At 48.4% G+C, this 25,956-nt stretch overlaps 1 protein-coding gene across 5 annotated transcripts in view; it reads right to left on the bottom strand.

Annotated features, from left to right (window-relative positions):
* IGSF3 (immunoglobulin superfamily member 3) overlaps positions 1 to 25,956 on the bottom strand; it is a 156,684-nt gene that overhangs the window by 32,448 nt on the left and 98,280 nt on the right. For all 5 annotated transcript variants that reach the window (XM_062614649.1, XM_062614653.1, XM_062614648.1 and 2 more), the window contains 2 exons: positions 1,753 to 2,163; positions 605 to 994 (listed from right to left, as the gene is read on the bottom strand). In XM_062614649.1, the coding sequence (XP_062470633.1) occupies positions 605 to 994; positions 1,753 to 2,163 (801 nt within the window). The remainder of the gene's footprint in view (positions 1 to 604; positions 995 to 1,752; positions 2,164 to 25,956) is intronic.

Here is a 25,956-nt window from a genome sequence, read left to right as displayed (position 1 = left end):
GTATTCATCCTGTTGGTCTGACAAATACAAAAGACATTCAGGCAAGCCTCTGGCAGGGCTGTTTTCACGAGGGTTGGCAGACACACAGTGACCTCAACAGAGCTCCATGCTGAAGAGCAGACCAGGGCTGAAGATCACATGAACCCTGGTTTCTCCCAGTACAGTTGCCTTGCAAGACAGTTGAAGAACAGCCACTGCACAGCCTGCAGGAACCTAGCAGCTCTTAGGATAAACCAAAGCCAAGCTGGTCTCCCCATAATGCCTGCAGAGTATTTCAGAGCACCCAGCTCTGCAGAGCAAGCAAAGGAGAGAGTGTGAGGAGCAAGTCAGAGGCTGTCACACATTCTTTCAACTCAAGGAAGTCATTACCAAGGTGGGGGCATGCTTCACCACCTACAAACCCAACACATATCCCTCCTTCTCTATCATGCCCTTACCATCAAAAAATGAAGTATCTTGCCAGTTGGGATTCCAAGCCTCAACAGCATGCAAACTCTTATCCTCCCTCTTCCCCACCGCCGAAGTTTCGGCACATCACAACTTCACCACATAGCTGCTCAGTAGAGCAATGGCCCCAGGAGGGCATGGGAAAGTCTCTACTTACTGAGCGGCAGGACAGTGATGGGGATGTTCTTTGGCCGCTTGCTCTCCTTGTCGATGAAATCCCCCGTGACAGTCTTCTCCCGCTCGGTGACCCGGCAGTTGTACTTGCCACTGTCCTCAAGGCGGAGGCGGTAGATCTTCAGCACAAAAACACTGTCACTTTCTTTTGCTACCTTGAGCTGGCCCAGGGCCTCGCGCTGGGCAAACTCATTGTTGAGCACCGGCACAGCGTTGGGTCCCAGGCTGGCAATGAGGGAGCTGTTGAAAGCCCAGGAGATGGAGAAGTAGCGGTCAGGGACATTCTGAGCCTCCAGGATGCACCGAAACTCCACCGGCTCACCCACAATGTATGTCCGCTTCTCTGTTTCCAGCCGGACACTGAACTCCTTATCTGGGAGAGACAAACCAACATTGAAAGCATGGAAAAGACCATCAAGCCCAAAAGTCAGCATGGAAAGCCCATCAAGACAGTCAGCACACCTCTGCAAAGTATTTACAACTTGCTCCTCCCTGCTTGGTCAACATCCCTTCGACATGCACATCTGCACGTGAACGGGTTAGGGGCTTGCTTTCATTGTGGGATCCCAGGCTGGCCATGCTGTAGGAAAGGCAGCTTGCTGCCATAAGCTGCAAGGCTTCCCTAATCATAACCCTTTCCTCCAGACTTTATTCCTGGGAGCAGCTCTGCTGCAACATCAGAATCCAGTGGTGCTGTAGGATGTGACCTGGAGCCTAGTCCTGTTCAGACCCTGCTTGGCCCAGGGTCAAGAGTCAAGGCCTTTGGGGATATCAGAGAGGAAGAAAGAGCTCAGCTGGGTCTTTAGATCCTTAGAAGGAACCTGTGCTGTGGCCTGGGAGAAGGATTTTGACTTGCAAAAAGACCTTGTGCAATACAGAAACACTTGCTCGAAGATTTAGTTTTATTTTCTGCTGCGTCACTCTTTCCTCCCCACTTACCAAAACTCTCACTGCCTGTGCTAGAACCAAGTGCTTAAGATCTGTTTTAGCTCCTGTGTCAGTCCCAGCTCAGTGACCACATCAGGAGACAAAGCCTGCCACCCAATTCCCAGCCACCTAACAAGGCACAGCCCCATTTTCCAACTCCTCCCACCACCCAGTTGAGCGAGAACAGGCAGAGAAGACACTGACCGGTGGCTTGCACACTGACGATGGCACCCTGGGAACGCTTGCGGGTCATGGCATACCAAGCCTTGTCAGGGTCCTGGATCCACTCTGCTGCCTCGCAGTAAAACTCGCCCTGATCCGAAGGATGGAGGTTGTAGATGGTGAGCTTTGAGGTGGTCTCCCCAACTTTGTCCAAGCGAATGTCCCCTGTAGCATGCCGCTGGGCATAGGCACTGCCAGCCCGCAGGACAAAGTCACGGCTGAGGGAGATGACCTCAACAGGCACCTCGCTGCCCCGCTGCCGGTACCAGGCAATGGAGACATGGCTGTGCTGGGCTGTGCTCTTAGACACCTCACACTTCAGCTCCAGGGAGTCGTGCTCCACTTTGTTCAGTGTCTGTGGGACCGCTGTGACTCGCAGTGAGTCAGGAATCACTGCAGCAAAGGGGGATAGGGAAACAGCATGGGAGTTAGTGATACTAAAATGCTGAGTCTAAAGCCCAGAGAGCTGGGAGAGAGGTTTCTTTTTACAGTTGTAATTAATTGTTAAGTATTGGCAAAGGCCTGTTAGCTCACATCTAGCCCTCCAAAAGAGGAGAATCATTCCCCAAACCTTCGGCTGGGAAAGACCATGACCTGCAGCACATACTCCAGTGCTGTGCTTAAATTCCTCATCAGTGGCCCCAGTAACTGCACAGGGTTTTCCATCATGCTGCAGAGCAGCACAGCTTAATACTTTCCATCAAGGCATTTCATAATGGGCAACTTCCCCTTCATTGTGTGCCCCCAGCATACTTCATGACCCCTCTCCCACCCACATCCTTCAGCCAGTCCTTAGCCCTGGCATGGTCTTCACACCTCAGTCACTAGTGGGGACAAGCTAAACATAGTTCCTTTAATCTTCCTTCATAAAAGAGTCAGGAGATTAAATTCCCCTCTCCTTTGTTTATATCATTTCATGTTTTAACGATCCCCTCAGGCCAAACGAAGGGGTTTGAACATTTGGAAGAAAGTGTCTCCTCTGAGGGCAGTAATGCACTAATTGCAGCCTGCCCAGTGCCTGCTCAGGACAGACATGTCAAGGCAATAAAACTGCTGGCTACTTTTCCAATTGATTAACCAGAGGGAAGGAAGTACAGCCGCTAAAATCAGGATAAAAAAGAACACTGCAGCCCCACAACCTCGCATGATTTTACCAAGCACCTTAATTTTAGCATGAGGTTCTACCAGCAGAAGATAGACTTTCTTAAAAAGAAGCCTTTCTGACTTTGTTGTCTCAAGAAACATGACATGGAAGGAAGAATGCAAACCTTCTCCCCAGTTCTGCAGACAAGGCAGTGTTAGAAAGCCTTTTAATGCCCACAGTTTCGCTGCATACCAGTGAAATATAATCAACCTATCTCAGTTCAGTTTCATTGACAGCACTGGAAGGTTTGATGAAATTAGGTAAGCTGCTGAAAGCTGCATCTATTTCATTCAAGCACAGCTACAGAAAGCAATAAGCTGCAGTGAAGACAACTGCTATGATTGTTTATGGCAGAAAAATCATAACCAGAAGAGAAGAAAGAAAAAACCCATGAGATGATATAAATGAGAGGGAAATCTTCCCAAGTCCAGCCCGGATGGGAGCATTTTCTTTTACCACGTGTTCAGTACCCAGGGAATTTACTGCCCGTGACAGGGGAAGTACCTTGTAAGGTCACTGACATCGCAGGCCACTGCTTGTGCCCTGTAACTATGTCTCATCCTCTATCTTTTCCTCTCATCTTCCTTGCTGGGGCTCCTGTCCTCTGCTCACCAGCAATAACCTCTGGCAGACCATGAAAAGGATTCTGCCTCTCTCTGCCCCTTCCCCTTCCCTCTGATTCCCAAACCAGTGGTGACAGCAGCATCTAACCTTGCTGGTTTATGCCGCCTGCACGATAACATTTGAATTTCTCATTTCAGACCTTCCTGAATAATTTCCAGAGCCACACAGATTTTTCTTTGCCCTCCAGCCACGGGCTCTTGTAACTTTTCTTACTTTATTTAAATAAATTAACCCTGATCATCACGTTGCTGGAGTTACTTTCCTGCTGAGCTGCTTCAAAGGCAGAGCTCCCTGCTACACCAGCCTCTGCACAACAGCTTATGAGGTGAAAGTGGGTATCAGTGAAGAAAGCATGCTTACTCTCCTTCCCCCAGTTTGAGAGCTCTGCACACTCCATTGGTTGGCTGTGTGCTCCCACAGCTCAGTAGCATGGCTGCTCTCTGTCTAAGCATAAGGCAGAGAGTGAATTGCTGCTTACCTCCAAGAGCCTGCCTGGCTCTGCGGGACAAACAAGGTCATGCTTGAGAAAGGGGCAGACACTTGGCTTGCCAGATGTGGAGCTGCCCTCTCCCTAGGAGGAACACCAGGAAGCTTGTCCAAAGGCTGGGCCTCAATCAAACACTTGCCTTGCCATTCAAGGGATTGCCTCAAGGAGGTTGGAGGCTGGCATGGACACCATTTCAACAGCTAGAAGCATTACTTTGTGTTTCCAGGTCAGAATCTGGCTGGAGGGTTAGCGTCTTTTACACCACATGGGCAAGCTACTGCAAAATGCATTCCTGGAGGAAAATCAGTAGGTGGTGGCGTGCTGTTAAAGGCTCTAACTTAACTGTGGTAACACCTGACACGCTGTGCTACATTCCTCTTGCTCTGTTGGTTAAAAAAGCCAACCAGGATCCTCCCAGTTAGAAGAATCAGCAAGACCTTTTAGGTTGCATGCAGCCTTGAGGCTGTTGTCTTACATCAGCATGACACAGACATACACCTGGTTGTTCTCACCTTCTCAACCAGGAGGACTAGAGACCCACTTGCTAAATGAGGGCCCAGTTTCCAAAGGATTAGACCTCAAGAAGGACAGGCAAGAGCCCAGAGCTGGCCAGGCCAGTGGTAAGGCTCTGTACTTTGCACCACTGCTCTCATGCTTGGCCAACAATGCACAAACAACTGTTTCAGTTACACTGCAAGATGCACATTGGGTACCAGATTTGGGAGGGGGGAAGTGGGTAGGAGAAAGGGGAAAATACTGTTCTCAAGAGGCAGCCAAACATGGTAACAGGTCACAGCTCATTACAGAAACCCAATGAGCACATCCTTCTGAGTGCTGTGGAGTGCTGGGGACTGTTGCAGCAAGGCTGCAGGTCTGCTGGGGCTTACACACCACCACAGGGCACAGACCAGGCTGGCCTGTGCCAACAGGAGGGCTACAGGCATGGCTTAGCCCATCAGGCTAGATCAGGACTGGAAGACACACAGAGAAAAGCAAGCAGAAAATGCTGTGAAGGTGTTCGCCAATCCCCTTGTGCTCGACACTGCTCATGGGGAGGTGGATTATCAGAAGTTCCTCCCAAGCCAGTTGCCCTACTGGGGCTTCAAAGACATCAGTTTGTGTATCGGGACATGAGTAACTCTTTACATAGTGTCCACCCAGGAGCCTTGGCTCCGCTGCCAGGCATCACACTGCCAAGCTGTCCCCAAGCATCCTGCAGCCGCCTGCAGCAGGATGCACCAGGATTTCTTGGGCACTCTGCAAGCAGAGCTCTACTTGAAAGCAAGGGTAAGCTTACATGACAGTCATCACTGTAAGAAGGGTAGCAAGGCCATACCTGAATCCGAGCCAAGAGGGGTGCTGCAGGACATGTCCTCTTGTCTGCTCTTTCTTACCCAGCTGCTGGGTTTTTTCCCTCTTTTCAACATTTCCTACTAGGTCCCAAAGCCCCAGGTTCCTGCAGAAGGCACTGGGACAGGTCCTCACTGGTGAGTGGGCTGCTAAGCAGAGGGTGTTCCCAACCCCACCACGTTTTGAAATCTCCTGAAATATTGACTGTAAATATTGCCACTAGAGGGTGTCAGGGACCCAGCTAGGGAGAGTCCCGGGTACCTGCTGTTGGGAAAAGGACAAGGAAGGAGCCTGGAGATGCTCCCTCCCTTACCCGGGTGATGCCCACGGGCATTCCTCCTCAGGAAGCCTGCACAGCCAGCTCCAGTCAAACCCACCTCAGTAACATGCAATCAATGAGCACCTGGTGAATTAAGCAGGGCTAACTCTAGGACAAGGAACTGCCTTACAGTCTCCTTACAGAAAAAAAGCAGGGAGCAGACTGGAGTTCCCAGGTCTCGACTCGGTGCATGCCTCAACATTCTTCTGAGCCCCAGGACCACCTCTGTTTCCAGCAGCTCCCAGTGCCATGCTGAATTATGCCCATGTAGACAAAGAGGTCTCCCTTCTCTGCAGGCTGGTTCTAGTTCATCCTGGGGTATCCAAAACCCCCAATAACCTCCAAGAGGAAAGCTTTTATGTGCCGGATACAAACCAGAGAGCTATCAATACTTCATCTACTCCCAAGCAAGGCAGCATGAGGTGCCGTTTCCTTGTTAAGTGATGCAGAAGGAGCATCTGGCTGGCAGCCAGAGGCTCCCTAGCTTGAGCTGGTAAAACAACACTGTGAAAATCACTTAGCAACACAGTACCCTTACACTTGAAGGCTCTTCAGGAGTAAAACAACGGACACAGGCTACCTGGCATCATTTCTGGGCTGCTGCCTCTTCTTCCCTTGGATTTTGTTATAGCTTTTACCCACTGATGCACTTTAGAGGCACCCTATGGTGTTACCCTGTCTCCCCAACTGCCCACTTCATACTGCCTGCAGACAGCTAAGCTTGCCAAGTGTCAAGTGTGAACTATTTAGGAAGAACAAATAAGTGTAGCATGCAAATCCTGGGGAGCTGCTTCTGGCTGAGAAATACCACTCTGGATTTTGCAGGGAATTAGTGCAAGAGTTATGTTTCCATCTGCCCTGTGACATCTTGCTGCCCCACAGGGATCCCAGTTCAGCACCATGAATCTCCTCCCCCAACCCCTCTGGTCGTGCATGCAAGACAGAAACAAGCTGCTCAAGAGTGTTTAAACTGCAGTGTCAGTGCCACCAGTCCAGAGGTGAGCACTGGCAAGCACTGAAAAACACCATGGGAGGCAAAGCAGGTTGGAGCACAAGGACGGAAGGGACCTGGACCCTCCCACCCACTGCAAGCTCTCAGGGAGCCATGCTCCTTATATCCCTCCCACACACCACTACTGACTTCTATTCCTTACAGGATCCAAATACGCGTGCATACATGTGACAGGAGGAAGGTGGTGGCAATAAGTCAGGGAAGATACCTAGATTAGCAATGTAATCCTCCCAAACCCTCGTGCCTGGCAATTAGCTGTACATGATGATGCACACCTGCTGCAGCACATCAGACACTGTGACTTCTTGACAACCAAAAGTCTGCATAATGACTTTGGTGAGGAGGAAAACACATAATGTGCTATGCTGCAAAACTGATAAAGACCCTCAAATGTCACCTTTGCAGGGGGACAAAACTGAGCAGTCCATGCCGCTGGTAGCATCCTTTGCTTGCCTTATTTTTAAGTCCCAGCTAGAGAATTGCAGGTGGTCTGCAGCAGGCAGATGAAAGCTTTGATCCTGTTGCTGCTGCTTGTGTTTCCGCCACTGCCTGAAGTCCCGCCTGAGACCAGAATATGAGGATGCAAATCTTTAGTGCGACTGGGGGTGTGGGGTCTCTGTGCAAAATTCCCTCTTCTCTTTCTTACCTGCCAACACATACCACAGGGAAAACACAAGGGAAGTGCTAATAATCCGGTTGGTTTGGGGGTTACTTTCCTTCGGTAAAGCCCACCTGCACTGAGAAATAAGGATGGTTAAAGGTAGATTTAAATGAAAGGCAGATAAAAGACTAGTAATTGTTGAACTAAATTTAGAAAGAATATGAATTTTGAATTACTTTATGAATTACTGAATTAACTTCAAGCTTCTGAAGGGGTAAGCAGAACTGGGTCTGTAGTCTAAAGAAAAACAGAGGATACTTTTAATCCTCATGCAAACATTTAAGCCTTATTTTAAATGAGAAGTTGAACTATGAAGTCACTTTCAGTTGATGTACAATCAAGAATGCATGGTGAAGCACTGAAGTCCCTTGCAATTGTATCACAGCAGCATTCTGGGGTAAGAACAGGAAAACAAAATAAAAATTGAAAAATAAAACAACTCCAGTCTGCAGCTTTTTAAAAGCACAGTTTGTTACTGATTCAGCTGCTGGCAGAAGGCAAGAAGGGAGCCAAAGACTTAAGCAAGGAGGCACGGCAGTTGTTTCACAGCAGCAGTAATAAATCCTCCAATTACAATAGTATCCTTGTTGGTACATTAACTACTGGCTGGAATGATTACGCGATTAGAAATGCATCTCCCAAAGCAACAGGGTGAGTTCAAGCAGCCAGTGAGAAAGGGCACAAGAAAAAACAAAACTAACTCATGTAGAAAAAAAAGAGACAAAAGAGGCAAAACTTGGAAATCAGGCCATCTTTCCAACTCAGGGCCTGAACTTCTGATTGCTTGCTGCAGGCTCCCTTGGTCATGCTCCCAGCCCGCCCCACATGCCCAGTCAATGCCGTTCCTACGCTCCTTCCCTTTCAGAGGATCCCACTGCACAGCCTGCTCCTGCTCCACAGTGCATCTTGGAAGGGGGGCTTCCTAGTCAAAGCTGCACACCTAAGCCACATGGGACCTGCTAGGCAAATGGTGCGATCACAAGCCAGAATGCCTGCCCCAGGCACATGGGGCAGCAATGCTCTCCAGCAGCCTACCAAGACTGATACAGACCCACAGGGGTTGGCAGCAGGCATCCCATGCCCCACCAGCAACCTTTCCCTCTGTGTCCAGGCTGAAGGGGAACAGACATGCTCAGCCCCAGCTCTGGCTTGTCCTTGATGGAACCAGGGGAACTACAACTTTCTCAACTGCTCACGAATGCTTCAGCTCCAGGAGAAAGGACATTCACCCTTCTTTTCCCCCTGGGCTTTATTCTGGACCTCCAGCCCTGCCAGCACAGTGTTGTTCAGAGATGCTTCTTCAAAAATTCTGGTCCCTGACTGCTTTGCGGGCAGTGTACTTGGTGCTGGGTGCACATTCATACCTGCTGCCCCTGTTTTGTTGTTCCCCATTGCCCCTCTGTCCTCAGCTAAAGCAGCTTCAGGGAGCAGGGGAAAGCAGGCATCTGCTAAGAAGCTCCTTCTCCTCTCTCCACCTCTCCGCTCACCCTGTCCCAAAGAACTCCAAGGAACATCTGGTCATTAGGACAGCTAATTTAGATGGAGAAGTTCAAGTGACCTCATTAAAAGGAAAAAAAAAAAAAAAGAGGAGAAACCAGAGAGGGGTGGTGACAGGACAAGGCAGTGCCCAGCAGTGAGAGTCAGCGTCTGCTCATCAAGCAAAAATTAGCTGGAGCATTGGTAGAACGAACCCTGACAACAGGGGCAGAGATGCTGGGGATGCATTGGTGCCTGAAGAGCACAGTGAGCTGGGTGCATGGTGGGGCAGGGAACAGGCTTCACATCTGCATCTATCTCCCAGCCACGGCAGGGAGGAAAAACTTTCCTCCCTTGCACATGCACACGTTTTCTGCCGTCCTGCTCTTCGAGGCAGATGCTCTCTGTAAGGAGAAGTCTGCAAACCAGCCTGCAAGTAAAAAAAGGCATGAGGTAGTGGCAGAGATGACGTCCAAAGAGACAGGCGTTTTCCCTTCCCTGTAGTGGGGAAACTCGTGCTTCATGACAGCCTGCTCTGCTATTCAAGCCCTGACAAAACATGGTTCCTGGTGGGTTGTGTGCCTGCAGCACACCCCATTCAGCAGGCTGGCACTCCAGGGCAGACCCAGGTGAGATTCAGGCACACTGTGGCACTGCCCTGCTCCTGCAGCTTTGCTGAGGATGTCACTCATACCCTAGCCCACTCTGGCATGTCCCCAACAGAGGTGGAAACATCTGAAACAGAGCCCAGGGGAGACACCAGGGAGGGCAGCAGTGGGCTGCAGACCCCCATGCACCACACCAACTGCTCAGCTCTGGAGGCAGTAAGTTCCGGCAGCAAGCCAAGGTGAGTCAGCTCACAAATCCTTCTCTATCTCCCTCCCTCTTCTACAATCTCACCTTTGTGAGGATTTAGCTCTCCCACTGATCCCAAGCACCACTAGAGAGCTACTGCAGCTTAAGGCAAGCCTAAGCCAGTGAAAACATGAGGGTAGAGCACATCAGCAGGCACCTCTTCCAGAGAGTTAAGCTGATGCATTTTACTTAACAGCACTTGTGAGCTAAGAGCAGGGACATGGGTATTTGCTGTGGCTTAAACCAGCATAGGGCAACCTGCTAAGCCACAGCTTCCTAGAGCCTGCAGGACAGGGACAGGAAGCAAAATAAACTACCCTAGCAAACACAGAGCCAAGGAGCTGATGCAGCCTGGGCTCTTCTGAAGCTGTGCATCCAACACTGTCTTAATGTTTTACGCCTCTGAAGCTGAAGTTAAGAAATTCCAGAAATGGGAAGCTTAAAAAATCTTTTTTTGCAATTTTTTTACAAGCCTTCTTTCATTCCACCTAGCACAGTGAGCAGGCAGGCATTAACAGGGAGGGTCATGTAGTACCATTACAAAACAACGCATCTCAGGCCATATTCCCCTGGACTACAATTATGTTCATGGTGCTTTATAGTCAGGTGTGTCGCCCTTCTCAAAAATCAGTTTTCAAGGAGGATTCTCATCTACTTCAGCTATATGAGTAAGACCAGGAGCAACACTTGAGATAACAGTGCAAGAGCTGCTTTCAGAGATTAGTGCCCTAGCTTCTAGAGCTCAGCAGAGATCACACAGGAGGTCAAGGCATGAATGTGAGAGCTGTTTTTCCTTCATTTATGCAATAATGACGGTTTTAGGACCTTGCAAATGCCTTTCGTTCATCTGCTTTTGGGGACCTGACCTGTCCCTAGAGCTGCAAAGCCCAGGACTAGAGCTTCCAACAACCCCTTTGAACCAGTCACTCCTTAAGCTTAGCAGCTATGATTTATTTTTGCCTCTGACACAGCCCAAGACACACTTGGGAAATAATTTTTGTCAGCAGCAGTATTTGAACTAAAGTCTAAAGACCCACAAGCTGAGAATCCGAGTCCATCCTCTTCAAAACCCATCTTCCTGCTGAACACACAAGAATGGAACATTTCAGCCCTCAGAAGCAAAGCACTGAAGGAAGCACAGAAATTAGGTTTTACTCTCTATTACAGCCCAAACTTCTGTTCAGGCCATGTCTGAGTCTTAAGGTAGTATGGGAAGACAAAGTGAAAATGCTGATGCATAGACAGGGAAGGAGATCAGAATCATATCTTCTTCAGATGCAGATTACTGACATGGGGTGGATAATAAGTAGATGAGAAAAAGGTCTGAAATCTAAGAACAAAAAATCCCCCATACAAACTAGGACAGTTGAAATCTTTTCTTTCGCAAACAGTCCTGTTTAAAGCATGGGAATTGCTCATAACATATACAAACATACATCTTCACTAGACAACAAGCGCCTACTGAGCCAAGAAGTCAGCATGATGAGCAGGGATTTCTGGGAGCTGGAATGAAAAATGTTAATTCTTTTGGTATTTCCAAGCTACTTTCCTCCAACAAGGTTTTGGCAGCTCAGAACTGTTACTCTGAAGCTGGCACTCTTGTGATGAATGAAAGGCAAGCTCTGGCTCTTGCAGGATGGAGTCCAAGTTCTCCAACCATGAGGGCCACCTGCTCTTCTCCTGCTCTAGAGACTATGGATAGCAGAATTAAGACAAATAATGCAAATTCAGTCAAACAGCTGACAGACTTCTACCATCTGATCAAGGTATCAGAGAGAAAACCAGAAACAGCCACTTTTGCAAATCTGTTTTCCTGATGAGTTTTTTATCCTACTGTACTTCTGCAATTTTGTCTCTTGTGTAGGTAGGTATGGCCATCTGTCCTCTTTAAGCTCTTCATACTCCAAGCTTCCTTCTGTTCAGATGGCGGGGATTTTGGGGATAAGAAGGGACGAGAAATGCTGTGCTTGGAAGAGCTTTTGAGACAGTGCAAATAGGTGTTCTCTTGCTCCAGTGTAGCCATCTGCTAGCTTGGAAAAGCTGGTTTGGCACACGCAAACATGCAGTTGACTTTCTGCATGAGAGTGGCTGGCATCTTTCTATGGAAATCTTTTAATAAATGTATTTATCTTTATATTAATTGATCTGGGCATTTTAAAGCACACAGTACCCTTCCTTTCCTCCCTTTCTCCCAATCCACCTCTCTGGTTATCAGCCCAATGACAGAATGCCACCATCAAGTTGCTCTCACTGGAAAAGGGCACTTTCTGCAAGGCTTGAGCAGCATGCACATGCACAACTAAAGAAGGGTACATCACTTTTCAGTACAAACCATGCTGTATTTGAAGGAGATGAGGAAGGTGACAGGGCAAGTCGAAGCAGTGGAAAAGGCTGTGAACAAGGACCAGTTGATGGACATAACGACAGCTCTCCATCGTGAAGGTCTGCACTGCCTTGCCAAAGTGCATGAAGAAACCGTTTTGTTCATGAAATCTACGGTAGCAGCTCCTAATCCAGATAGGTGGAAAGGATTCACTTAACAGTTCCTGCCATACAAGTTGTATTCCGCACATTTCTGGACCCTTTTTATGTGCTGGGGGTGTGATGACTACCCAGGTGAAGCTTTGTTCTCCTCTAGCAGTGAGTGCTCCATGCAACCTCAATGAACTGACAGCAGAGTTAGTCACAGAGAAACCACTAGGTGGTCATCCAAGACATGCTACATGCTGAATGGCAGCATCATTTCAGAAAGAGATGGACACTTTCTCCAGCTTTACAGCCACTAGTTGCTTGTCCTGCTCCTCAGGTAACCCTCACAAGGCAAGTAGACCCATAGGAAGATGACTTGCTCATAGTCAGCAGCACTGATGCACACCACTGATGCTTACAGTCAGAAGGGAAACATCCGAATACAGGTAGGTCTCCTAGGGCTCAGTGATTCACGTTTTATGTGATACCCTAAATCCCTTGCAGGAACCAGTGGGCATTTAAAATTAAGTGTTCATAAAATAAATCTCACATTAAAATAAGAAGTTGGTTTTGGTGTACCTATCATTAACTAAAAGGCACATATTGTATCAAAGTAATGCATTAAAAAACCTACTCAAAACAGTAAAGAAAGCAAGCAATGAAATAAACTAGTAAATAGGAAGTTCCTGTGATGGCTCCAGCACAGGATCAATACCACCAACTCCAGCAGAATCCAGCATTTTATTTATAGCACTTCCAGCCTTCTACTGGTGAAGTTTCTGAGTGAGAGCCAAGCACAGCTGACACACTGCTGTCCCCAGGTCTCCAGAAGCTCCAGCTTTCTCAGTTGGTGCCTGTTTCACCATTGCATCTGAGTGCAAAAGGCTCTTCCCATCTGCTACTCACTACCCTGCAGGTAAATAGCAAAATGACCAGCATGAAGCACTTCACTTGTGCTACTGCTGCGTCTCAGGAATGTCCCCAAATGAGGCAGGCTCTGGAGTTTAACAGGCTGAGACACTGAGAGAGGCATACCAGGAACAGCAGCAGATACTCTGCTGGTTGCTGTCTGCTCAGCAGATTGAGGAAAGCACAGTGTAATGGAAATAACACTGACTCACAGCAGCCTGAAAAGACTCTTGAGCAGAAAAAAGAAAGGGAAGCTCTTCTCAGCAGTACAAGAAGAGAGAATCTCTCAATGTCCTGGCCTCCTATGAAAGAAAAATAAGGGAGCAACCCCCAAAGATAATGCTTCCAGGACCGCTGAAAGACAGGAGTCTTCAGGATGGGCTTCTCAGCACTGCAGGATCTTTGGACAGTATCTTCTTCCATCTTAATGTTGGCTGGTAGGCATTCTCAGGTTGACCTCTTGGTACAGATACTCAGGCTTCCAGAGAAGACATTACCTGACTGTGCAGGTGTTTGTGCCTGTCTCCACCTAACTTTAGCAAGTGGCTATTGCTTCAAAAGTTACTAAAGATCTCAAATACACACTGAGAGATGAACAGCAGTCTCAGAGTAAGTTTCACAGGTTTCATGAAGTAGCTGGAGAACTAGAAGAGATAAGCACCACACATTAGCATTTCTTTGTGGGGAACAATGCAACATTCAGTCAACCCTTAGACACCAAAGAAGTCATCTAGAAGACAATCATGGGGATACCCAAATCAAGGAAACACAATGATTGCACTATACCTAGGAATTCAACCATGAAGCAAAACCCACAGGAAACCAAGCTTCACTAGTTCATCTGCTTACATTTTATCTTCTTTCTTTTACCAAAGAAAACTTCTCTAAACTCAGCACACTAGTATCAGCATGCTATCCCCTCCAAAACAGGGGACTCACTCATCCACTCAAATAGAAATCCCACCAAAAGTAGACTCAGAAGCCTTGTTTTGCAGCACAGCTATGACAAGTCCTCTTTCTTCCTCCTTGCCCATCAGTGTTTTCTTCTCTGTAACCTAGACACTGGGACAGTTTTAAAGGCTCCTGTATTTCACATCACAGCTAAATTCCTGTAAACGTGACCTTCAAAAAGGAAGAGCTTTAGCCTGTTCCTTTTTCTGCTACATTAAAATGGCAAGAAAGGGTTTGTGTTTTTTTTTTCTAATTAATTACGCTGTTTTTCTTCCAAACCCCCTTTTTTGAGCACATTAAGTATTCAGGTCTCCTGCGCCCTGGCAGACTCAAAGGTGACTGAAGAACTAGTGGAATCACGACACCACAGAAGAGAGTGGTGAATCAAAGAAACTGACTGAAGCTCCTTTACCTTATAGCTTGTGAGTCCTGGCTTGTTCCTATTAAAAGTCACACTTGGAAGAAAACTTCCTTGGGAAAGACTAGCTACCTGCAGCCCATGGGCAGAGATGGAAGAAGACTCTCTGCTTATACCTGAGCCTTCAAACAGCTTTTCCAGGCAGGTTCTTCCAAATGTCACCACTCCATAAGCAAAACGCATTATACAGCAACACTGCACACTACTCCCCCCAGATAAATAAGCAGGGAAGTGATTTAAAAAAAGAGGAAAATAAACACCCTTGTTTAAGAAAAATGTTCATTCTTCTAGCCATCACTGAAAAAAAAAAACAAACCCAACATAAAAGAGTCAGAAAGCCATTTTCCCTTAAAATTCATTGTGAGTTTGAGTACTCGATCATCCTCAGACATTCTGGATCTATTACAGACTGGCTTATGCCAGAAAAATCCATGCAAAGTGATTTTAGCTAAACTAAGTGCAGCCTGTTATACTTCCTGGAAAACAGTTTTGCATCAGACTTTAATCCGCGCAGTTTACTTTGATAATTTACAGAGTTTACGGGTGTCCTCAGGGGTGGGGTGGGGAATAAGGCTGTGGAAAAAACACAGAGGCTAAATCCAAAGCCCGCTACCTCACATGCTGCAAATGAAAAGCCAATTCCTTTCATGCCACCAATGCAAATACAAGCCCCAAAAGTGCCCAAAACCAATACGAGAAAAATGTGAAAATTAAACTCCTAGAAGGCTGATAAATGCTTTTCCTTTACCCACAGAGCTGCTGAGGTGTGCACCACCATGCTGAGCATATTGAGAGCACAGCCTTTTGCTGGCCTCAGTTAAGTCTAATACAGAAGCCCCTTCTCACGGCCTATGAAATGTTTACACCCTGGAAACACAGGCTGAGAGTGGGGAAAAGGCAGCCACAACCCTGACCAACGTACCATGCTCATCCTGAGCGCAGCAGTGGAGGCTGGTGGGGATCCCTGTGCAGCCTGACAGGGGCTAACAGTGATAATTGGCTTGCTGAGTTTCATCCCCACCAGTTTCCTACTTCCTTCTTATTTTTATTTTAAGCTGCGGTCAATTAGGTCCTTGTGATTCAAACTTTTTTCTTTCTTTCTGGGAGACACTGTGCCTACTGTTGGCAGCAGAGCTCCTGGTGTATAGTCCCCAGGAAGGAAAGGCTGGACCATAACCCGCAGCTGGGACACCCACAGAAGGAGAACACCGTCAGCTTTACATGCTCAGGAAACTGCACTTCACTGAAGAAGTAACTGCAAACTTTGAGCTTTGACTGTTTTTACAAAGCCCCCAGTACCCATCACATTATTAGAGGCGATTATAGAGTGTCTCTGCTGACATGCTCAACAGCACACACCTGCGAAAACCTGTCATTTTCCTTCTAAATATTTCCCTCCTTTTTGTCTTCCACTTTTAATTTTTTTTTTAAATTTTCATTATTTTCATTGTTTCTTTGCAGGCTCCTCATTTATCTTCAGACTCAGCCATTTACATTTTCATAAGAGGCTTCACCGTCTATCCCCGTTTTCTTCAAAGATTCTGCATTATTTTTCTGCCTCTTCTTGGTCCCCCACAGCCTAACTGTTGTTCCTATTTTTAACCTTCCATAGTTTCTTTTGCTTTCTTCTCCTTGCTCATGTTTTCCCCCTCCATACTAAGTTCCTTTCATCCCTTACCTCCCTCTCGCCCCTGGCCAAGCACCCAAATATGTGCGGAGCAAGCATCACCAAGCATAACTATGAAAGATATCATCCAATTTCAGCAAAATGCTTGCCCCTACCTATTCAAATATTTGACTTGTAATGACTAAGTCCAAGAACGCAACAACGTTTTTCATTCCACAGAGCTCTGCAGGTCTTTAATAAACGTCAGCCTCCACCTCCATGGCAGCCAGGACTTCAGTTGCTGAGCTGTTTCCTATGCATGACAGCAGATTTGCTCCAAGGTAAGTGAGAGGGATGCCTGAGCCAGGAGCTTGAATTCATAAGCAATGAGATTTCATACCCTAGTTCATTGAAATTCAATGCCTCCCTCTCACCTGCCACTTTGTTATGCTAACCTCTTCTGGCTGGCCTAAAATTTCCAGTCCATGGTGAAAGTAGGCAAGCAGTCGCACTCCCATCAAAATCTCATTAAATCTGGGACACTGTGTGCGGCAGCAAGACCTGCCTGAAGAGGGACTGGCACTGCTCCCCAAGGCAGGTAGATATGGGGTACACAAAGAACTGTCGTGGTTTAAGCCCAGCCGGTAACTCAGAACCATGCAGCTGCTTGCTCACTTCCCCATTTCTTCCTCACCCCGCTCCCAGAGGGATGGGGAGGAGAATCAAAAGAATGTGACTCCCACGGGTTGAGATAAGAACAGTCCAGTAACTAAGGTATAACACAAATCACTGCTGCTGCCACCAATAATAATAAGGGAAATAACAAAGGAAGAGAATATAACCACTCGCCACCCACCGGCCGATACCCAGCCCAACCTGAGCAGTGATCTAGATCTCACATATAAAGATTGTATTCATCTGCCATAGCATACAACCCATGACAATGGCAGATAATGGACCATAATTTGATTATTAGTAATTTAAACATTTTTCTGAAAGAGTTTTAAACACATTACTTCTGATTCAGGATATCCACAGCCTGATGGCAGTGTGGGAAGAAATGCTTAAACAATCTGTTAGGTTCCACTCATACTCCATTTAAGAATTGTTTAATTCCAGAGCAATGCTCTGGATACTGAAATATGTTCAGTAGCAGATTTACCTGTAGCAGGCCAGCCTTAGGGCCTGGGTGTATCAGGTGATGGCCACACCTGCACCAGCTGATAAGAAGAGCTGCAGGGGCCTCCTCTGGCCTTAGGAGGGGGGGGGAACCCACCATGGTTTTGAATCCCTTGCACAGACCACTCACTGGGGTCTTGCACTTCTGTTACATGCAACCTTGCTATCCTCCAAAGAGTACAAGCAGCTGTTCAACCCCTGGAGGTAGGGAAGAGGAGAGGAAGCTGTCTCCTGCTGCCAAGGTACAGTTTCCACTGTATTTCTACCTTTGGAAGAGCTGTGCCTGGGATGCCAGCTCCCCCTGGCCCAACACCCCAGAGCCCTGTGCCACACACTGATGTCTGAGAAGGAAGATTAAACCCACACAGTGCCTTGGGACAAGCACATGCAGGAGCTGCCAGCCCCCTTCTCTGCACCTCCTGGCCAAAAATGCAGAGGCACAAGGAGGGTACAGTGAGGATGCGGACAAGGAAACCACATCTGGCACACAACAGAGCCCTTGCTGAGGGCCATACTGTACCTTGCAAATGTTTCATTAAAAGCAATCCCTCCTGAAAAGAAGTAAATAGCATCTTCCTTTTCCAACACAGGCGAAAACATGCAAAAACTAAATTGCACATGTCCCTGGATGAGGGAGTAAGAGCCCATGCTATAAATGCCCATCAAGGAGTATGACAGTTTTGACACAGCGTTTCCAGAGTGGAATAGGGCTGTAGCATGAAGTAACCTTATTCCCCATGCCATAAAATCAGAGAATGGTTGAGGTTGGAAAGGACCTTAAGAACATCCAGTTCCAATCCCCTGCCATGGGCAGGGGTGCCTCACCATGTCATGCAAGGCTCTGTCCAACCTGGCCTTGAACGCCCCCACGGATGGAGCATTCACCACTTCTTTGGGCAACCTGTGCCAGTGCCCCACCACTCTCACAGTAAAGAACTCCTTCCTTATATCCAATCTGAACTTCCTCTGTTTAAGTTGAAACCCCTTGTCCTATCACTACATCTCACTGTTTCTTCTACAAGAGATAGAAGGTTGCTGCAAACGGCAGTAAAAACTTCACTTCTTGCCAACCTGGACGCACAAACCTGGCTGAAAAAAACCCTGAAAGGGTATCTGTTTTTATCAATACTTTAATTCCCACACAGTCACCTAGGTTTCAAACCGGCTGCTTACACCCACCTCAGTCATGGAGATGCCCTCAGTAACCTGGAAAGCCTTGGGTGAAGATTTGCTAGAGCAAGCCTACCACTCTCTTCCAGATGTCGTTCCTGGAAGGGGCCCCTGCCTGTCTGGCGCACACCCATGCACCACCAGCAAGTGCGTCAGAGGGTGCTCACGTTCAGCATCTCTCAGGAAAAGCAGGTCTCGCTGGTACAACCAGCCCCACAGCAACCAGCTGAAAGCCCCACAGAGGGAAAGTTATTGAAAAAAAACCCAAATTCCACAGCTTTCCCACAGGGCAGACCTCAAACCAGCCTCTTGCTGGGAGGAAATAAATAAATAAATTAAAATACACTAGTGTGTGTGTTCATGCAATTTTAATCAAACTAATGTCTGCAAAAACGGGGGTAGAAGGGTGGGGACAGTGAGGGATTACAGTGCCACTTGTTCAAAGTGCTCCCATTTATTCCACATCTGTGATCCCTTCTGAGCTCCCAACAGCAGTGAGAAGTACAAGACATACAAGTCTATCTCCATTTTAGTCACCGTCTGTAGCTAGTGTCAGTGCAAGAGCACTCCAGGGATCCATGCCTCAGTGCTGTGCCAACCAATTATACACCAACAAAATCACCTGGAGGAGGGGGAAATCACAAAGAGAGTAAACCAAGCAATAAAGCCAATGGATAACTTACTGGGGGGGCAGGAGCTAGGAAGACCAGACCTGCCTCCCACAAGGAGGAAAAGAAGTAATGCATGGGGGTAAAGACAAAGAGCACCCTGAGCTCTACTAGGAATGGTCTTAAGCCACAGCAGCAAGGGTGCTGGAAGAGGGAACAGCATGACAGCACTGCCCAGGTGGCAATGCAATAAGGTGGCAGAGGAATGCTGAAAGAGCAATTGCTGGGATTACTAGGAGAAGGAGACAGCAGCAACATGGAAAACTGGCCTGAAAAGTTCTGGGGGCTCTTTCCTGCAAGTTCTGGGCAAAGACCTGGAGCTGCAGGATGGCGGAGAGAAGCTGGCAGCTCACTGGAGTATAGTGATGTTTGTGCCAGTCGTGTCAACACGTGGCATGTTTCAGAGGTGAAGGAGAGAAGCTCATGGCAGGAGCAGGAGTAGGGAAACAGCCCTGCAAGCCCCTGACCCTGTCTTTTAGCTGGCCTGACAATACCAATGCCCACTGGCCTCCAAGGAACATAGAACACTTAATAACTGTTTGGAAAGTGGTCTGTTCACTAACAATGCCTCCCTCAGAGACGCTTCAGAACCAGCAGCCACAGGGAGAGGCAGAGGCGGGAGTGCAGCTCAGGAGCTGGCTCCTGCGGGGGCTCAGGTATTAACCTGCCCGTGGGACCTGGCCACAGCTCCCAGACAGGGATTAAAGCCAGCAAAATGAGAATTCCAAACATACATCCGGCAAGCCCATGTGTGCTCCCCACAGCGGCAAATAATCAGGTGCCAAGAAGGAGATTAACACTGTGGGACTGAACAAAACAAAGGCATAAGAGCTGGTCTGTTTAAGAAGCTGCTGCTTCTCCCAGATGAACACAAATCTGATCAGCAGGAATAAGGGCAGTGCCTGGGTGAGAAATACTGACTGCTAGGAAGTAGAAGCCTCTGATTTTATGCAGATGTACAACAAGCAGCACACAGACCCCTGCAATAGCTATTATGGCAGAAGTGGTGAGCCAGGTAGGCTCCTGTGCAGGTCATACTGTAGAATGCATTGCTTTAGAGTTTATTTTAGCTGAGGTGAGCAGGCCACAGATCCCCAGGGCACGAGTCCGTGCTCTGCTGGCTGCCAGACCTACAGCAGGCAGCATGCAGTTCCCTTGGGCACCAACTGCCATACCTTGACAAATGACAAACCTTGCTTGGGGTCAAACAGACACAGGCTACTGATGGAGCTGTGGGGCTATGGGGATGTCCTTTGAAGGTCATCAAACCTGACTATCTTGGGGGACACACACACCAGCCAAGCTGGTGGTGGGGTCACTGCACCTGCAGAGATGGAGGAGCTGTGTCCTGGCCAGTGTATGCTTGCCCAGGGGACCACTTATTCAAAGCTGAGATGGAGCATCACCCAGAGCAGAACAATAAGCTGCTCTTAGTTTGCAGACAGCAGCAGCCAGCGCCTGTTTTGGAAGGCAGCTCTTCTGGCAGCCTAATAACTGCACAAGACTTTCACATGCTCCCTACTCAACAGCTAGATGTATATCGTGACAAGCTTCAAATGGCACATCCCTAAGGCTCATGCTGCTACAGCAGGAACACGGTTCCCAAGTCAAGCAGCCTCCAGCAATACCACCTTGGGCTGTGATCTTGTCAGGTTTCATAAGCTTAATCAGGCCCTGCTCTGGCTGGTGTTATGGGGGTTTCGCTGTCAGGCTGGCTGTCCTGCTGCCCCAGACAGCACTCCCTGAAAACTCAACAGCAGCACTACATCCTAGCAGTCAACAAGAGAATTTGCATTTTGGTCTTGACAACTTCAACCAGCAGACAGTAAAGGACAGGATGGGTGGGCCCTTGGGCATCAGTTCAGTGGACTAGTAATAGGACTGGGACTGTGGTGGCTGTCTCAAACTCATTAGACTTTAGCAGTGACAGAAAACACCTTCAAGCCTTTCAGGGAGAAGTCCAAGGAGCAGAGGGTCCTGAGGAGGCCCATGTCATCTAAACCATCATATTAGTGGAAACTGTCCACAGTTATCCAGCTTCATTTACTCCACCAGAGCATCCTGTGGCTTGAACATACCACAGAAGATGACAAGTCCGTCTTCTCATAGCAATGGTCTGCAACAGGGCTTCCTCCAGAAACGCATACCACTGCTGCTCCAAAGCAGCTCAGCACTCATTCAGGACCTTGACCCAGCACTGTGTTGTCCTACAGCAACAGGCTCTGGCTAAGCCTGACACAATGGACACGATGATCAAAAGCCACTGCACTGCCACCCAGCCCAGCCCACCTCTGGTGCCCTGGTTCCTCCTCTCCTCTTCCCTCCATCCACATCACACCCTCAGCAGGAGCCTGTCCAAACAGATGAGATCTAAGGAAACCAGCGTCTCTGAGGATAGGCACGAAGCACATGGTGCTCTGGCCACAGACACAAGGGAGTTGAAATGATCTGAGAGTGATGGGTGCCAGCATCTCATTCCCCACCACTCACCAATCCCTTGTGACTCACAAAGCCACTTCAAAAAGAGCTCCTCAAAGCATCTTAACTGCCTCTGACTTCCCAGTCACAGGGGAAAAAGAAGAAAGGGTAGGAGGTGGCAGCACAAAGCTAATTACTGCATCCCGACAGCCCTGATGGAAGACAGACTTGAAACCCCCTTTGCCTGCTTCATAAGTCAAGAGCCTGAAACAGCACCTAAGGCACTTGAAGCATGTATGGAAAGGGTGGGGGAAGAGTCCCACATGGCTCCTGCAGAAGGGGGCCAGCTGGAGAAGAAGGAACCCATATCTCTGGCAGCCTTGGGGCCTCCTCCTATTGCAGGAGGCAGCAAGGATGCTCCCTCCACCTCAGCCACAGTCCCTCACCGGTCATCCACATGTGCTGCTTTCCCAGCTCCAGTGCCTCCAGGATCCCACCCTGCCACACACACACCGCTGTTCTTCACAACACAAAAACTCTCATCCAGTCTTCTACCTGCCACTTTCACACTCCTTCCTTTTCTTGCTTTCCCAGGGCTGCTGCTCCTGCTTTTCTTCTTGCTTCCTTTTCAGATTTCTTTTTTCCTTCCATCTTTCCTTGTTTTCAACTCCCTCACCTTCAGTCTCCCTCAGCCTATTCACCCTCCACCTTTTGTATCTCCATTTGCTCCCTTTTCACATTGCCCAGTCCAGCTCTGGGATCTCCACAACCTTCCTTTTCTCCAGCAAGGGCAGAAACCCCTTGATTCCCCTTGACCACACCTGCAGCCAAAGGGCTCCATCTTCGGCTTAGCTTGCCCTGCACCTCAGGACCCAGCTTGGAGGCAGGAGCCCTTCATGAAAAGGGGAAAAATCCCTGTAGCCATAGTGCATCTCTGTGCTGTCCCAGAGTGGCTGCCCCTGCAGCCAGGGAGCTCCTCCGAGGCACAAAGTCTCTCCAAACGAATGGCTCATGCCTTTGCCAACCCCACCTCTCCACCAGCTTTCCCTTCCCTGCTGGTCAGCATTGCTGTGCCAGTGCTCCTGCCTTCTAGTTGCGGTGCCATGTGGACCATCCATCACATGCAACCATCACCTGCAGTTTTGCAAGGAGTCCTATCTGTGGACAGGTGGCATCACTACACCTGAGAGAGCTCAAAGGTGACACCAGACTGCCAGAGCGCCTGTGGTCATCTGTGGCATGCTGATGCAACTCTTCAGAGGGCATGGCTCAAAAGGGCCTAACGTGAGCCCTCCAATAAGTAACCTGCTGCTCTGGGATCTCTTCTCTTCATTTCCATGCAACGGCATAATGCCATAAAAAACTGGTCTCTCTAAATCTTCTCACCCTCAGTAAGTCTGGCATTACAAGTCACAGTCGCAAAATGCTTTTGGTAAGGAACAGCTTAATGAAAATCTTGGTCTTTTGAACAGGCAGCTAAAAATGAAGATTGACAGTGTCTGAGAAAGTTAAGTGCTCAGAGCACACCATGCCCAGCACAGAGGCATCCCTGTCTGGAAAACCCTGCCTGCCATGACACACTGCCCTAAGGCAGGCATTCCCTAGCCACATTTCTTTGCAGAGCCCTAAGTTACCATTTTAACTAGTACCCAGTAAGGAATAAAGGGCACAGTATGTTGAAACAGTGTCAAAGAACTAGAGCACGGACACTGAAGGGCATCCAGACCATTAGTACTAACTCAGTCAACAACTATCCCTTAAGGCAAAGGCTCATTCAGATATCAAATGGGGAACAGAGCAGCCCCACCTCTTGCCTCCATAAGGCCAGAGGGTAAAATCACCCTTTCTTCTGCATTCAAAAGCACCTTTGTTCAAGTTAGCTCTGGCTTTGCTCTTCTTCGTAGGCTCTCTAGCAATGTCTCTTGTTGATGGCAAAGGCAAGTGGGGCGGCTAATCCCATTTCCCATTCCATTAGCATCCTCTGAAATCCTCCAAAGGACTATGGACACTGTCCGAGTGCAGGTGGCTGGAAGACAGCTCTTGCTAGCCCAGCAGGACTTCAGGCTGTGTGCATACACATCCAGCCCCAGAGTCCTCTGCTGTCAATAAAGCCTGCTAGAGGCAGGGGGAAGATAAAGAAACAGCCTGCACATGGCTTGAAAGGAGACTTTTCCTGTACAGATGCAGCCTTCCCAATGACAAGGGTCACCACTGCTGCTCTTTTTCAGATGGTGGCATGAAAAACTTCAAATGGAGGGAACACTTCAATGTAAACCTGACTAAGCACCATCTCATGAGGGCTGGGAGGGTGCATGGGAGACCCCAGGCCCCCGTGCTCCTGAGGGCTGCAGCAGCACAGCCTCTGGAACCGCATGGGACAGATACAAGGTTGCATACTCCTCAAATGATGAGCCAGGGCTGCCTGCATCACTCTCACATTCCTCCCAGCTTTCCTTCCCATTATATCTCCTATTTATAAACAGATGTTTGGCAGTATTACTAATCAGCGCCACTTAGAATAACGTTACATTTCCCTCAACATTACTATTTTATCTTCTTTCCTTCCCACCTCCAGCTGCTGCTTTCTTTCACCACCCCCAGATTTTATCCAGGCTCTACTTCTCTGATAGCGTAAACAATTTACTTGTAACCCATAAAAAAAATAAAAAAATTAAATTAAATACTGTTAAACACACTTAAAATAAATACTTGCTGAAGGAGTATCATCTGGAGACTGCACTCCGACTTATAATAATCCTACTGCACCCAGGGAAATCCTCTTAAACCTGTATCAGATAAAGATTGTAAAACTGTTATACAGCTAAACCGACAGGGCAGACACAGAACCATGATGGAAAATGTCTCCTCACAGCTTCTCCCTACTGTGGGGCACCACTGTCTGAGGGCAGGTCAGGCTTCCTGCTCAGCATGGAAGTGCACCCTGCACTGGCTGGGAGGAGCTAGAGGGAGTGGGAAAGGCCAGTCCTGCCAGGGCTTTTGACTGGAGGAAGTGAGGGGATAAACTGCCTTGAGACCAAAAGCCCACCTCTGAAGCACTAAAGTGTTGCTCTCCCTTTCCCACCCCACCCCCCCCGCCCAGCAGGCAGCAGAAGCAGGGCAGAGACCTTCTAATGCTTTAAACCAGAGTAAATCTCTTCCCCAGGATGCTCAATAGTAATGTTTCCAAATTATCAGGTAAGGAGACTGAACCAGAGGGGTCTCACTTAGTCTTCTGAGCCTTCTTGAGGGTGAGACGGAAGCAGTAGGCTTTCAGCTTTTGTGCTATCCTACCTGATAGGACAAAAAGGATCTGATGTACAACTGGTAATGCTGCTAGGAGCTTTTGTGTTTGCTGCTTCCCTGCGTTTTGCCTGAGCACTGGCCCCCAGTTTGACTTTGTTTTGCTCGTTTTGTAATTGTTCAACAAAATTTCATGCATCCACACCACAATGAGCACAGAGCTTTGTGCCACAGAAGCAGGCTGGCTACAGGCACTCCACTACATGGGGACTCAATCATTCACCACCAGACCTGCGGCAACACAACACAGGCAATGTGAGAAAAGCATCAGCATCAACAGCAGAAACAGCTGCCCTTGCCTCAAAAGGCAGCAGACTGACAGAAATGCAGAACAACCAAGTCTAAGGGGCTGGAACTAAAGAATAAATAAACCAATCCTCCAGGGGAAATGAATTATAAAGAAAATAAAGAGAAGAGAAGGAGGAAGGAGGAGGGAGTAAGTGTAGCACAAACCTCCCCGGGGAGGCAGCATGAGAAACAGGCAATGTGGAACATGAGGTTTCCATCAGTAAGCGAATAACGGCCCGCTCCACTGTGGGATTTCTCAGTGCTGCAGCTGGCTGGAGCCATGGGGACTGTATTCCACTTTCAGAGTTCACTGAGCAATTGCTAAGGCAGGGGACGGGTGCCATATGTTACCAGCTGCACTCACAGTTATCGCTTTCCCCATTTAATGCTGAGAGCCTGTTGGAGGCACAGAAGCAGAGAAACCTGCACACTTTGTTCCTCTCCTCTGCCACCCGATATTCTAGTAACCCTGCCAGGCATGCCAGCAGGCTGTGCCAGCAAGTCCAGGAGCAGGTCCAATGCTGGGGAGCGACCAGGTTGTCCTGGCCCCTCAGCCCTGCCGGTACCCATAAAAGCGGGGAGGCAGAAGAGATAGGTGCCCCTCAAACACCCTCCAGTGAGCTGGTTGATACAGCTGGAGGCAACCCCTGGCAAGCTGCTGAGCACATAGGGGGCAAGTACCAAGCTCTGTCCATCCCACATTACAGACTGCTGGCTCCCACCCGCTCGCCCAACCAAGCCCAGCTCCTTCTGCCTCTCCTTTTGTGCTCTGCCTTTCTTCTCAGTCTCCCAGAGCTTCTCTCACTTGTGCATGTAGTGAAAAAGTAATCACTTAGGGGAAAAAACAAGATGTTGGGAGCTGCCCAGAACACACTGGGTGGA

This window comes from Pezoporus occidentalis, unplaced genomic scaffold (assembly GCF_034315485.1).
Source record: "Pezoporus occidentalis ecotype Australia unplaced genomic scaffold, CSIRO_AGI_Poc_V1 ctg177, whole genome shotgun sequence".
NCBI classification, from domain to species: domain Eukaryota; kingdom Metazoa; phylum Chordata; class Aves; order Psittaciformes; family Psittacidae; genus Pezoporus; species Pezoporus occidentalis.
The sequence above is the reverse complement of the archived record's forward strand: the minus strand, read 5'-3'. Positions and strand labels throughout refer to the sequence as shown.